Raw genomic sequence first — 15,379 nt, 5'->3', positions numbered from 1 at the left:
AAAAATCAATAATGCAGTTGGGGTGTCATTTTTACTAATAATGCCCCCTTTTTCTCCCTCCCTTCCCCCCCCACCCCCACTGTATATTGTATGTGTGTGTCTCTCTCTGCTTCTTTATTCTTCACCCTGCCTGCCCTCCTTGCCCTGCACCCACTCTGCATGGCTTCAAACTACCGTGGTTTTTTTGGCTGCTCCCACCTTGTGGATGGTGGTTCTTGTCTCTCATTAGATAGTTACACTTCAGCCCCAAGCAAAGAGCAGCGGGTAGGTGAGAGGGATTCCGTTTGCACTTCCCAGTCCCATCCTGGGTCCCCCACACCTACCACTTCGTCGCCCCACTCACTCAGTGACTGTGTCAGCAGGCCTGTGCCCTCCCAGCCCGACCCCTGCTTGATGGACGAGAGTTGGTTTGTCACCCCTCCCCCCTGTTTTACTGCAGAAGGCCCCAGCCCTGTCAGGTTGGAGAGCAGCCCCATGGAGGACCTCTTGATTGAACACCCCAGCATGTCCGTCTACGTCACCAGCAACAGCATTGTGGTGGAAAGGGAGAGCCCTGACGAACCTATCAGTGAAGGGTGAGTCCAGCCTGGGTCGCTGTGGATAGTAATAATAGTTCATGGTGTGTCTGTAGCTCATGGCAAAGGCAGACAGGTATCATCATCTCTGCTTTCCATCTGGGGAGTTAGAGGAATGGAGGCGTTAAGAGACTAGCCCAAGGTCGCACTGCAAATCTGTGGCAGAGCTGGGATTAGCGCTGCAGTTTCTGGGGACAGGCCTTGCCCAGTGGCTAGGGCGCTCTAGATATCCAGGCAATGCCATCTGGCTAAAACACTAAAGAGAGACTTTCATATTAAGGGTGGGAGGATGGTCCATGGTCTCTATAGCCTTGTTTCCAGGGGAATGGTCTCTCCTTACAACATTAATTTTTGGTACCCACAAAAGGATTTTTCTTTGTTTTGCTTTTTGCATCTAGGATCCTATCCCACTTTCATTCATTGGCTTTGAAAGTGACCGAACTCTACACTGGAAAGAGTTAATATGGTCTAAGATTCATGTGGGTGCCTCCCTATTTCGGATTAACTACACCAGACCTGGCAGTTCTCCCACTGCTGTCCCACATTGCATAGCTTCAAGCCTGGACTGGCTTGTCTGTTTCCCTGCCTGCCCTCTGTTGCTCTGGGGACACCTGGACTGGCTGTCCTCTCCCTGTTTAACTGGCAGCCAGGCATGTCCCTTTGCAATTCCAGCTTGTGGAGAGTTTACACACTCAGAGTCACATACCAAACCATGCCTTGTGTTTCCACATGGACCTGTCAGGAGGGCCTGGACTTCTCGCTTTCTGGGGAGAGGAGCATGTCCAGGACCTTGTGAACAGCAGTTAATTGAATGCCAAGATCAACAAGCTGGCAGAGAAAATGCAGGAGATGGGGCATCCCTGGGTCATGCCCAGGGCAATGAGAAAGCAAAGGAGCTCTACTATCATGGACCTATCCAGACCACCCCATATTCATATTGGTGAATGTTCCACAGTAATCAACTTGACCTTGCTGTTGATGAACTTGGAGGACTGATGTGGGGGCAAGGAACAGGCACATGGGTCCCATCCATGGCTCCTATACAATTTGGGAACCTCCATTCACAGCCCTAATAGTTGATCTACCCACACCAGCCTGACCAGCAATCGAGAGTGGCAAGCTTCCAGATGTTGATGACCCTGCACTTCTCCATGCTGAAAGGAGCTCTCCTGTTCCAGCACTGCAGCTCCGGAGTGAACTCCACAGAGATCTCCTGGAAAGGAGCCTTCCCACAGCCTGAAGTGCTGCCACCACCAGTTCTCCATTACTCTCCTGTCCCAACAGTCAATGCTATAACTTTGTTAGCAGGCCACTGGCCAAGTTGTCAGGATTATCCTCCCCCCTTCCTGGGGAGTTAATGGTAGAAGCCAACATGAAGCATCCTGATATGTCCCCCATGTCCTGTTATGTTGTGGTCTTTGGCAGTTTAACTTGCATCTTTACTGTGGGGCTTCTTGATCTCCCTGTCCCATCCCTGTGGAGCTCAAGAACAAAGAGCATGCCATCTGGTTATGGACTTCCTTCCTTAGCATCTTGATGATGGATGGATGGATGCGTTGATGTCCCCAGATGATGCTGCAGTGATAGAGTGGCTACATCTCTTACCCAATATCTAATTCATTGTGCAGTCAGAAGACATAAACCAGAAGAAGTCAGGACTAGTTTGCCAAGCCCAGAAGCAGAGCTCAGTCCGGTGAAGTCACTCCAGGAAAGGGTCATACAGAAATAACTGTTCAGTTTCATCCTCCTCCTCTAGCCATATTGACACAGCATCACTGTGTGTGAATGATTCCCCTTTATCCCCAAGTGCCCCTTGATACCCTAGCACCTTGCTTACCATCACTTCCCCTCTCAGCCCTCGAAGGACTCCATGACAGGCTGTCTTGCCTCAATCATAATCCCCCTCCCCCTTGGGACAGGTTTATTACAAACAGTGAAAATAATCCATAGCGAAAGTCCCCAAACATAGTCTATTTATCACCACAGTGCACCTAGTCCATTAACACAACACATGCTGCGCTCCAGCATCTTCCACAGCACCTGGGCTCTTCATAGGTCCTCTCCTGTCCTTCTGCCAGGACACCCTTCCAGCTGGAATGCAACTCTGCTCTTCCCAATGCAAATCCCCCCTGCCCCTCGCTGGCTTCTCAGCTGGGAGTTCATCCTCACTTGAGGAACGTTCATTATCCCCCCGTTTCATTAATCTCTCATCTCAGGCAAGCCAGCAGGGAGATGCTTCCACTGTTCCCCTGGGTCCTCTGGCTCCAGTTCTCCAGGAAGGAGATGTCAGCTGATAAGCCCCTCCACTGCTCCCCTGCCTTCCCCAAGGACCTCCTACAGCTGTCTTCAGAGATCTCCTCCCTCATCCTTATTAGCCCCAGGTGCTGCTCTGCCTTCTGAACTGGCCAAAGGTGGAGCACCTGTTCTGGCACAGGGGGACTGGACCTGCTTCATTTAAAGGGGCCAGCCCTCCTGTGACACTGCAGCTGTCTCCTAACCCATCCAAAGCTACCTGGCTGTGTGGATGCCCATACGTGTGAGGAGCGATCTGTTCATATTAATGACAGTCAGGGTCACAGCACTCAGCAGTGTTTCCTCCATGCTGCCGGGCAGCACTTTGTAAATAGTGCTTGTTCTCAAACAATGGACATATTATGGGATGCTAGGAAGGGAATCACAGGAGCTTGTTCGTTTGAGCCCAAATCCCAGAATTCCAGTAGGTTCCAATAGACACCCACAATGCACTGCAAGAAAAAGCCCAGAATGCTGGGCCCCTAGCAGCAGAACATTGCACCAGGGATATCTGTCCAGAATGGTGCACAGTTATTTCCAGAAAGTACAGAGCTTTGTGAATGCAGTGATTGAGAAGGGAAGTAGCTTAAGATGGCGTAAACAATGCAGTGTGGGCACACTCTTTCAGTCATACAACCTATATCATTACAGCAGAAAACCAGACAGCGAGAAAACGATCCTGTGGCAATAAGGCTTTGGAATAGACGTGGCTCCACACACTTTTCGCTGGTGTCTCGGAATTTACCACTTTTGCTCTTTAGGAAGGATATTTGTTGGCTTTTCCTCCTCATCTCATCTCATCTATGTCTCCTCCACCTTGGTCCTGCAGTGCAGTTCTAGTTCTGAGTGCAAAATTATCCACTCTGGAATGCTGTTCTTCCTGCAAATTGAGCTCTCGCTTCCCCCCAACCCACTTCTAGGCAGAAAAATAACCCCAGAGAAGGGACTAAAGCCCACTGCTTTTCCAGGAAAGGGGACCCTCCTGGGAGACAGCAGCAATCCTTACTTCCAGTCCCACACAGTCTCCCATTGGCAGCCGCAGAGTTCACAACCAATGCCCGGAAGTGCAGCCACATGGCAAGTTACAAGCCACACAGGCTGCTCAGTGTTTCGGGACATGTTACCAGAGTATCACAACAGAACATACACACCAAAGGCAAACTGGGCTAAGGCCCAGCCATGCGCTCAATAGCTTATGGCATTAACACTCCATGGGAGTGCGGGCCATATACATTGTTATTATTTATACAGCACCACAGAGAGGCGTTGCCCAGTTCAAGAGCAAATTCCCCAGGGCAAGTCTCAGAGGACGATGCTGAGCATCATCGGCTGGGATTTCATTTGCCCTTTGCAAACTCTGCTTTCATCAAGCCAAATTCTGATCCAGCTGGAGTCAGTGGAAGTTTGAAGGCAGAGGGTGAAATATAAAGCAAAATGGCTACAAATAATAGTTAAAAGTAGGGAGGAAATGAGGAGAGCTCAATTTGTCCTTGATTTCCCTCATTGTTGGAGGCGCACTTCTGCTGATCCAGCAGCTGACTTGGAAGCTCTCTTCTCCCCCTGAGATATCCATGCTAAAGGAACCTGGATTAACCACGCCAGTCATTTGATCAGGGCAAGTCCTGTTCCTTTTAACAACTCTGCTTATTGCAGATTGGCCTATGGACCAGTTCACTCATAATTCCATTGGCCTTGTAAGGGGCTTTTAACAGCATTGTTTACAGGAGATAGCAGGCCAAATTCAGAGGTGATGAGTAGGGGAAGGGTCTCAATTAAATGCCAATTACTAAATCAAAGGGAGCATAAGATGGAGTAATTTGCATGCTGAGAGGTTAGAAGAAACCACCTTAGAATCGCCTCTAAATTTGTCCCTGTATGTGTGTTTGTCTATAAGACATGCGTGCAAAGCCAGCTAAGTGGTTGTAAAGGGGATGTCAGCCTGGTTAATACGAGCATTTTAAAGAATTAACCTGCCATATTGATCTTGGAAAAATAGCTCTATTTCCATGGTGCTATCACCATAGTATCACATGCAACCTCCAACGTTACAATTCTTGGGTGTGCTGAGCCTGACGTGGGGCTCATCTCTTCTTTTGTTACGTGAGCATTTGCACATTTGACTCAGAAAGGAGCTGTCAGGAGTCTCGTGTGACTCCAGTTGGCAGTCGACCCCTTTGTGCCCTAGGGAAATGCAAAGTGGTGTCTCACCTATCTGAGGTCATCCTGAGCTTGACCATTAACGAGCGTGTCTTTTTCTCTAGGGACGTGCCTGAACCCCGGCTGGAGCGCCGCACCCCACACCACCCCACCTCCCTCACGGCGAAAGCTGCCATCTTGGAGAAAGTCAGCCAGGTCCGTCGGATCCAGCGGGCAAAGCAGCTGGTGGAGAAGCACAAGCTCAGTCAGAAGGTCATGCAGCGGCAGAACCGCGCCAGAGAGCGCCACCCCCGGTGGGCCAAACATCAGGGCAGCTTTGTCTACCAACCATGCCAGCGCCAGTACAACTACTAAACTACTTCAGGAAGTCTGCACCGTGGGGCATTACCCTTTTAACTCTCAAGCTTCACCTCCCATCTTGCGATGCTTTCTCCAGTGGAGGTGTCTTCATCCTTTCTCTGGAATAAACCTATCCTCATGAGAGACGCGTTTCAATTTCTTCTGAACTGGTGATGCTCCATCGCAGATCCTTGCTGGGCTCTCCTTCGGTTTCACTCCCCTTTTTACACTAGCGTGTATATTTACTTACTTATTATTTTCTTCCTTCTCCACTTCAATACCTTGCCCTCCTCTCCTCCCCACCACTGTAGCTTTCGCTCTGACGCTGAGCAGGAGAGAAAGGTGGCACGTCACCCTCCCGTAAGCTAATGACGTGGGGGGGGGCAGCTTTTAAATGCCAAGAAATGATTTAAAAGAATCAGTGCTAAAGTGTCTGGAAAAACTTGTGTCCAACCAGTTACCCTCGGAAAAACGATTCCTGATGGGAGGTATTTCCCCAGCTCCCCGCTTCCCTCCCCAATACTTGAGTAGGTTCTTCCAGCAGCTCTTGCAATGCTTACCAGTATTTGAATTCAAGTTTGGTGTTCCCAGTGAATGCTCTACTTTTCACTAAGCTTAACACCAATGTTACGCTGAATTTATGGGAGGGTGAAGATGCCCCTTCATTTCCTTTGTCCCTTGCCGTTTTATTGGGAGCCTGTGACATCAGTGCCTTTCTTTATGACATCACACTCTTCGCCATGGAACAGATTGTGATGTCACAAATGGAGATACCAGGTTCAAGTGCAAACTGGAATGAAATAACAAAATTAGCCCAAATTCCAGGAAAATGTAACAATTTATGTGGAATAAGGACCATTCTCCCCTCCCACTTTAAAAACTGGATTGTATATCAGATCCTCTCTTTGAATTAACCTGGGAGCTGGGATTGTGGTATCACTGATGATCTTTACTTGCATGCTGTTATTATCTAGCCTTCTGTTCAGAGGTGCCATGCTGGAGTAAAGAGAACCCTGCGTGAGCATCTCCTAGCAAATATTTAAGACCTGATTTTCAGAAGTATTGAGGATCTACAACTCCAGCTGAAATCCGTGGCAGCTGCAGCTACTCAGTGCTTCTGGAAATCAAGCCTGTGCAGTATTACTGTAGTCCTTAATTTCCCACAGCCTTTTAAAAAGAGTGCAAAGTCCATTTATTATTCTGGTGCTTTCAGGTTACAGTTGGGTGTCTTACAATGTGTTTGGTCCACCCACTCCAAACAGCTTTGCTCAATGGACAAGTGTCACAGCTCTAAGCAGATTATTGCGTGTGGAACACAAGGTAGAGATCAGGTGGTCTTTAGAAAGGCTGAACAAATCTGCCTCATGAAATGGTCAGGAACATTCATCAGCTTAAGCAAAAAACAACAAGAACCAACCCCCTCCCCACCAATGACTTACTTTCATTTTACAATGAAGCCCTTAAAAAGCTCCCATCCATTGAAATAAAGAATTCTTATCCCAGGCAACAGGCTGGGCAGAAGTCTGTGGGGGCAGATTATCTGATTGATTGTAAACACCATATTAGAACTTCAGAGCTGATGGTTGAGCAATGAACGAGAAGGCCTACCCACTAGACTGGGTTATCATTTCCTCGGTCTGTCCAAATCACTGGATTTCTGGCAAAAGGCTCTCCCTGGGCTCTTCTGGTTTTGATGCCCCAGGGAAGCCAGTGATCTGTATGTGTCCAAACAGGTCTTGGTGTTTTTTACTTTCAGTCAAAATCTGGACCCTTGGAAACAAACCCACAAAGCACCATTGTGTAAATCCCTCCACCTCCAGGGAGCTGTTAGAGGAGCCACTCCCAGCGGACAGGTCCAGCCTCAGTGCCAGGGAAGGGCTAGGGGAGAGCAGTCCCACCATCCAACTCTGAGACATCCACAGAGCAGCAGCAGGGCAACCACAGCACTATCAGGCCAAGTTAGTGCATGGAAATAATGGCCTCTGAGTAAACCCCAGCTCCCTTTGTGTCCTCCCTAAGGGGCCCGCCTTGGGCTGATGCATCTTTCTGACAGAAGAGAACTGGGCATAACTCCCTCCCTGCAGCTCTCGGATTGGCCAGAGGGCTTCAACTCAAAAGAGACACAAGGCAGCAGTGAATCCCAAGGGCTCCTAGCATTGTCATCTCAGTGCTTCCAGCCCACCATTCGGATGATGATACTTCTTCAGCATGATCCTGAAGCTAATGCTGGGACATAACCCATCAGTCAAACCCCCAGGCATGGCAATTCTCCTTCATGCTAGTATAACAGCCTGTGGTTTGCTGCCCCGTCCAGGGCTCGGGAGGACAGCGCAGAAAGGGGCTTGTGCATTAGTCACAGAGGTGGTAAAGTATGTCGAAGCTGGTAGCGAAAGGATGTGAAACAAGAGAGGAAGCGAGAGAGACTGGGGAGAAAAGAAAGGCAGGAGAGAGGGGGAGATAAGAAACGAGAATGGAAACTGGAGCAGTTGAGAAGGTGCAAGCCCAAGGCTGAGAACTGCGTAGCACAGAACTTGTGCCTACTTGGATGGAAAAAGATACAAGTCCCCCAAGAAGAGGTATATTTGGCAGCAGCCCTATTCCACTGTTACAGGCAGGGCTAACGCTCACTAGACTGATAGTCCCTACAGGACTATAGGGAGTTTCTGTTGGGAAATAAAGTTCTAGGCGTTCAGTGCAGTTGAAGAATTTCATCTCCGTAGTCAGAATGGGCTAATAGAGTAACCGTCGGTTAACTGCATTAAAGATTGTGCCCTGTGACATGAATAGCCATATTCATCCCTGGTGGTTTTAATACTGATACACCACACCTGGGTTTGGACCAACATATTTATCCTTAAAAGGCCACTGTCAAGATTAAAAAAATTGTACATTAATAATACGAGATTAGTAAAACCACAAAGCTGTCTGAAAATCACATTCCTCCATTAATTCTCTTTATTTACTGCTTGCACTTCATCCCCGGGGGAACGAAACTAGACTATCTACTTCCCGTTCACAGACAGGCTCGCGTTCCAGTGCTCGGCATTTTCACAATGCTGTTGAGTTTGAGTTTCCACTATGCAAGGCCATGTTGAGCTCCAAAAATAAACCACTTTCATTGGAATTTCTTCTATAAACTGTTATTCAAACCTTTACCTTCATAGTAGATTTTGTGAAATTGCATTTTTAAAAATAATTGTAAATAGTGGGCCTCCACCATGTGAGAGCCACTTTTAAAATGTCTAATAATTGAGCTCTTAAGACTTTTGAGAGGCAATAAACTTACAATTACCAGCCTCCAGGAATGGAGGCTAACAGACCTGGTTAGACCAGAGAGTGGCTAATACCGTTGTGCCTGCAAGATCTAGCTAAAATGCCGGTGCTATGGGAGCCTTTAAAAATACGGAGACAAATGGGATTACTTTAAACATATTTTATATTTGTTGTTCTTCAGCGTAATCAACCATTGTTTGAAGCAGCCCTCTCCCACTCTCTCTCACTCTCCCAGTTTGGCTTTTGTAAAGTTCTGCACATGACTATTATTAGTGTCTCCAAACTCAAAGCCCTGCTGCCCTCATGACACAACTGAACAGAAAGTTCTCACACAGCATGTAAATAAATTCTAACCCGCCTAGAGAAATAAGAGCAGTGCCTGGCAAAGATTAAAAAGCAGTAACATCATCCTGTACTAATGGAAAGGCAGCTATTTCTGATTGAATCATTGGTGACTATAGTAACTAGAGATAGTTCCCAACCAATATGCTGGACCTGAACACCTCCCCACCCCCAACACACACAAACCTTGTTGACGTTCCAGCTGGCTCAGAGCTCTGTAGCTTGGCCCCCTCTCTAATAGGAACCTGATTTTTAGAACCTGATCCCTGCTTTCATTGAAGTCAACAGCAAAATTCCTATCAGCTGTTTGTTCCTCTTTGCTTTTGCACCCTTGTCAGCAACTGGAGAGGCAGCTGAGCTCATGTGCACAATCTCTTGGCAAGACGGTTTAACAGCAGTTAAGAGAAAGAGAGAAGCGCCAATGTTATTTCCCACAGTCTGGATGATCCCCACCCCTGTCAGTTGTTTGATTCCAGCTCCATATTGTCTCCACGTGTTGGAGCAGGGAGTAGCATGATAGAACTTCATCTGCTCACTGCTGAAAGTCCTACCAGGTGTGGGTTAAAGATGGCAACACGTCTATTATTTCATTTGCAGCCAACTCCTTACCTGAGACTGGTAATGTCTTGACTTGATGGGACGTTTACAGCTGTTCACATCCTTAGTTTCCTATTAAATGCCTTTTTCTCAAGTGAGCCCTGATGCAAGTTGGGACTAGTGCATTTTACATGAATGCCAACTCAAGTTCCTGCAGAGGCGAGGAGGAGCTATTGCCTAAGCACGTCAATATCCATGGTAGAGTTAAGAATTTTTTAAGCAGCAGTGTAGGAACAGGGTTAAATTTTGGATGCTCATCAAGTCTCCTCCCCCCTGCATCCCCTGTTCAGTTCTCCTTTCCATAGGCTGTTTGGTCAATGTGTTCTGCAGCATTAGGCTGTTTCATGCACATAAGGTGGCTTTAGAGGGAGATTTCCTTGCTGGAGCAGCCACCAATAAAGAGCGGTATGAGGTCAGTAATTTTCTGCCCCCAGGCCAGCTCCCATCTGTTACTGTTACACAGTTCTACACCTCCACTTACAACATGCCTCAGGCACTCTGCAAATGACAGTGATGTCACAAATTTAACATGATGATGTCACCCAGGCTCAGAGCCCAAAGCCCCCATAACGCTTGTGATATTTGGAGCTGACCATTGTGTCTTGCAGACCAAACAGGTGCCGAATGGCTGCAAGAGAGAGAGAGAAAGAGAGAGAGCAAAGCTTCCTAGAAACACAAATTGCTTTGGGGAATGCTACTCATCTTGTACACCTTACAATGCCTGTGTCTGCTAAGCTGCTCGCAATCATTTCTCCCAGTAAGAGAAGTCCCTCTTTAAAAGCCTCCCACCCTTGCTAATTGTCCAAGACAGTGAAGCAGAAACTACCCAATTAGGACTTGATCCAGCAGCAACTGAAGTCAATGGTGAAGCTCTAGTCACCCTCAGTAGTGCCGGCCCAGGCTTTAAGTGCTGTTAAAACAGAGGCATTGAGTCCAATAGCCCAACAACTGCCTGTTTCAGTGGTGGTTCATTTTTAATGTTTAAAGTTGTTACTTAAGTTCTATTCTTTTTAGACAGAGAATGCAAGGAACTTTGCTTGGATGTCATCGTTCTGCATAACTGCATCATATTATCCCTAGTCAGCAGGGGAAACCAAGCAAAACTACCATCCCACTTTATATTAAAAGAGTTTAGAAAGGGTTAATCAATGATTAATAATATTTTACTGAGAGGTCAAACCATTGTTAGACAGGTCACTAGGTTACTATTACCATGGCTTGCAAGCATCTAAAACACAGACTGTCCTCTCTGTAATGTGTTTACAGAATTTATGAATCATTTATTAACCCTTTATAAGCTGATTATAAATGCACCTGCTATAAAGTGTGACCAAATATCTAATGCTGTGGCAGAGGTGTGTTCACACTGTGCTTGGAGGTGCCCTGCAATTTGCCTGTCTTATAAAAGAGCGATCACTAGAAGTATTGGTCTGCTACCAAATTTCCTGTCCTAGTTCTTTAACGATCAAGCAGAGCTCCTCCCACTGAGGTTGGATGGCTCTCCTTTTATCTTAAAGCAAACAAAAGGTGCTTAAAACACAGAACCTTTGTGTGCACATGTGTACATATTTTAAAAACCCAGAATGGATGTACGGTGTTGGTTTTGGTTTTGCATTCAGTATTTCCAGTTGGCGGTTAGTTGTGTGATTCTCCCAACTGAAAGGTTAAACAAACCAACCAACCTCTGGCTGGGAGAGTGTTGTTCTGATCTCCTACTTTAATGGCTATGCTGAGTTTTCAGTTTCTTTTTTATTTGTGTAGGGGAAATTACAGCATGGACTCAGGGACAAACACGTGCATTGGGATCTTTAAAAGTCCATATTTTAGAACCATTTGATTCTGATGCATTCTTTTATTTCCTGGGAGGCTGTGGATAGTAATCTGCATGTCCTAAAGGAATTTGTGAAACCTACTGGGATGTCTTTTTATTTTCTTAGCATGAATTGCTAGTACTGGCTTCCTTTTGGAGGAAGAAAAGAATTTGATTGGCACCGGTGTAACAGATTTAAAGTTACAAGTGTCCACATACTAGCCATGGGGCCACGCAGTGGCACACCCACTTCACTCATGTGGGTCCCAGGAATCACATGGAAGTTGTTGAAATGCAATTTATTCCTCCTCTATGCCAGTGTTATTGGAAATATCTAGCTAGCTATTTTTAAGCAATATATTTCGAGAGGGCATCAAAGCCCCCAAGGGTTTGGTGGCAATGCCAAGAGCTCAGAGGCAGAGCTAACAACGGATCTGTGCTCCATACGAATCACAAACTCTGAGCTAGATCTTGCTCCCAGCGGAGTCAATGGGAGCAGGATAGGGTCAGGCGGGTGGAAAATGGTTTGGATAAAGTGCGTTGAGAGTAGGGAGGGGGCACTGCGACGGTTGTTCGCTCTCTTAGGAATAATATCATTTCTGATTTTTTTTAAAACATTTAAAAAAAAAGACACTGGATGGAAAATAAAGTGCTGGGAGCACGTCTGTTTAGAAAGTAAGGTTGGTTTGGCTCTTGCTTTCTCAGCGGGCTAGTGCCGAGGACACAGTTGGCATGGGCAGTGCAATGGAGTAGATCCTCTAATAGGTCTTGCCCATCTTTAGAGCCCAGGAGCCAGATCCCTGTGAGGTACTATCTCCCCCACTCACCCACATGACCCAGAAGAGCTCTCACAGCCTGTCAGGCTCTATGCAATGGATGGGGCAGACGGGGGGGGAGGAGCCAGGGGGGTGACTGTCATTCCCCCTCCAACTGGGTAGAATGTACATGGAAAGGGAAAGATGGCCCCAGGCCAGATTCTCTCTTCTGCAGAGCTCCTCTCCAGGGGAGCCAGGGCCAGAGCCAGTGTGGAAATACAGCCTCTGCCTGGCTGACCCTGGCTGCCCAGAGATTCTCCCACAATCAGCCTGGTGTAGAATCAGAACCCACATCCTCTGCCATGCAGCAGTAAATCCTGCCCTTCTTAGTAGCAGGGAATCTCAACCTCTTCCCTGCACACCACTGGCTCTACTTTTTTGAAGTCAACAAGAGGTTAGCCGTTGGCTTCAGTGGGGCCCCAGGCAGCCCTTCAGCATCCATCAGAAAGCTGGGGAAATGCCCCCCCCCTTTTTGTTTTAAAACATGAATGTAGGGCCAAGTCTGAAGCCACATATTCTAGCATTCTGCATATAACATACCTCCGAGGCAGCCCTAGCAGAGTGATCCTGGTTCAGGGGCTGAATTCAAAAGCAGGTCACAGCAGCCATTTCAACCACTTGGTCCTTGATCACAAACGCACAAGCAGTCCATGATGCTAGACTCTGCCTCCTACATTTTGGCCGTGTTCCATTTGCATTTAAAGGGTGGTGAAAAGCGCCTGCTGGGCGACAAGCTGGGTGCCATGGAAAGCACACCCACCAGCAGAGCTGTCCTGGAAATCCAGTACTTCAACACCAGCACCTACAAGTACCACTTCCGCGAGACATCCACTCTGCTGGGAAAGCCCAGCCTTGAGGAAAGTCAATTCGTTCTAGCATGGCCCCTTTCTTTTAATATTGCAAAGTATAGGTTTAGGTATGTAGCTCATCCCAAAGTTCCTCTCTTTAGGACCCTGTTACTTCTCTCTGTATATTTTAAAGTAGGGTGTAGCTGTATGTGGAGCAGTTTTCTTTTCTCCCCCCCAACCTCACGTGGGGAGGAAATCCATTAGTGTTTTGTGAAGACCACGCAAACTCCCCTCAGATGTAAAAAGGCCATGTTTGCAAGGGTGCCTGGCTAGGATAATTCCCAGCCCAAATCCCTTGCATGGATTGGAGCTGAAATTGGAGGCTTCCAGTTATGGAAGAGGTGGCTTTTTTAACAAAAGAGGATAGCATATATTTTTGTTATTTAATAAATAGACAAATATGACTGCAGTAAAAAGTGAAGGTTTGGCAATGGTCACTAACTATAGCTAACAAAGCAGTCACTCCCCTTGATAGTGGTTCTCCACCATTTCCATAGTGTAATGCTATATTACAACAGAAACAACCTTTGGGACACCTCACCCATCTAACTAATGACACACATGGCTTGTTGGAGAGCCTCAGGTTGAGCACACATGATTTAAAATAAGATGGGAGACCAGCATATGTCTGGACGATGCATCTACTCCCCCAAGCTCTGAACTTCTTCAGGAATGCGGCCATTCTTTCATGGCATGGATACCTAACGGTACAGAGAATAGTATGATGCCATTGTCTGCAATGAGGGTGCACCACACCCTATAGTCAGCTGGTTACTTTCTCTTTAAACAGATTGAATTGGAAAAGAGGAGAAGTTAAACTGCTTGAGGTCAAGCGTGTGGAATTTCTTCTGTAGCCCTAGGGAACCTTTGGAACCTCTTCTGTAGACTCTCTGGGCTGCCTCCTCCTTGCCCACCATTTTAACCCCACTGACCTCTCTCTGGCCAGCCTCCTCCTTGCCCACCATTTTAACCCCACTGACCTCTCTCTGGCCACTTTGACTCCCATGTAGGATCAAAGCCAGGCCAACCATAGTCTTTCCTCCTTCAGTTTTAGGTGCTTCCTCTAGGCCATTCTAGAAGAACCTTTGAGTATTATGTAGTTTGGTGACAAAAGTGGCTCATAAGCAGGGCTTGCTTTCACATCAGGATTGACCCGTTCTGGAAGGGAAGTTAAAATAATTCCCCAATGCGGTCAAAGCTGTTTCCAAAGCTTGAGGGAAGGGGCAGGCAAGGACAAACTGGTTACGTTCACCGCTGTCCATTTCTCCTGCAGCGCAGTTGTTCCTGTGAATTGTCAGAGATACAGTCATTCTGTGAACACCTCCTTGGCCCAGCTCTCATTCCACTGAACTGTCTGTGAGTTTTGCCAATGGGAGGGGGAACAGGGAGATCAGAAGAAAGTCTATTTATAAATAAAAATGGGGGGGGAGAAGAGGACGAAGTTCTCTGGCATAGTTAGTAAATCACTTTTGTTTTGACATGTGAGAGTTTTGTGAACCCTCATAACCAGAGGAGATGCTGCCTCCCCCATCTGCTCACCCCCCAAAAGGCAGCCTGGCACCTGGAACATGCAACAGTGGGCAGCTTTCGGAGTACAGAAGTGAAAGGACGACAGCACTCTTGACAATCAGAAACACAGGGTCAGATTTTTAAAGGGCCTCACTGTAGCCTCTGGCTTTATGCCTTGATGCAGGTGCAAAAGCCCTTTTTTCTAAAACGTTAGCTCATGAAATTTAATTTAAAAAAAAATATCTCTCATTTTCCTCAAAAAGATGGTTATACAAAAAAGGAACAGCTCCATCTAGTATCCAAACTGATGCTGACTTATTCCTTCTTTGCTCAATAAACACCTGCGGCTTCAAGTTCTTTCCACCTCCCTACCCCCTTTGTTTACAAGGAAGTAGAGGATGTGGGTTAGCACCTAATGACACATTCAGCCCTTACCAGTCTAAACCCACTTGGGCTACACCAAATCCCCTAATAATAGGTCTGCCTGATTAGGCTCGGAGATCTCAGGCTCATCGTTCTAGCTCAGCACCTGCTGCTTCTCCACACTAGCTGCCTGCAACTAGGGATTCTTCTGTCAGAGGGAGTCTATGCTAGCCCTCATCGTTAACAGCCACCACCACTACCACTGCTCAGTCTTCTCCCAGGGAGACTCAGATTCTAGGTGAAAGCCTGGCTCCAGTGAAGTCAATAGCAAAGCTTCCTTTGACTTCAGTGGAGCCAGGGTTTTACCCTTTATCTCCAGGATGTGGGAGATCCTATTCCTTGTGGCTAGAGAAGAACAAAACACCCTAGTAGCATGTAACTTGTACAGGGTTCACCTGT

The 15,379-nt window shown here is 47.1% G+C and overlaps 1 protein-coding gene across 3 annotated transcripts in view; it reads left to right on the top strand.

Moving 5' to 3' along the window:
• TP53INP2 (tumor protein p53 inducible nuclear protein 2) overlaps window positions 1–14,785 on the top strand; it is a 57,831-nt gene extending 43,046 nt beyond the window's left edge. Inside the window, exons 3-5 of one of the 3 annotated variants that reach the window (XM_038370190.2) lie at window positions 230–268; window positions 440–575; window positions 5,129–14,785. In XM_038370190.2, the coding sequence (XP_038226118.1) occupies window positions 230–268; window positions 440–575; window positions 5,129–5,378 (425 nt within the window). In that variant the 3' untranslated portion in view covers window positions 5,379–14,785. Of the gene's footprint in view, window positions 1–229; window positions 576–5,128 lie in introns of all 3 variants that reach the window. The other 2 variants (XM_043495629.1, XM_038370189.2) reach the window with 2 other exon arrangements.
• Window positions 14,786–15,379: the final 594 nt, after the last annotated feature.

Source organism: Dermochelys coriacea, chromosome 13 (assembly GCF_009764565.3).
Source record: "Dermochelys coriacea isolate rDerCor1 chromosome 13, rDerCor1.pri.v4, whole genome shotgun sequence".
Taxonomy (NCBI): domain Eukaryota; kingdom Metazoa; phylum Chordata; order Testudines; family Dermochelyidae; genus Dermochelys; species Dermochelys coriacea.
Note: the sequence above shows the minus strand (reverse complement) of the source record. Positions and strands in the feature narration are given on the sequence as shown.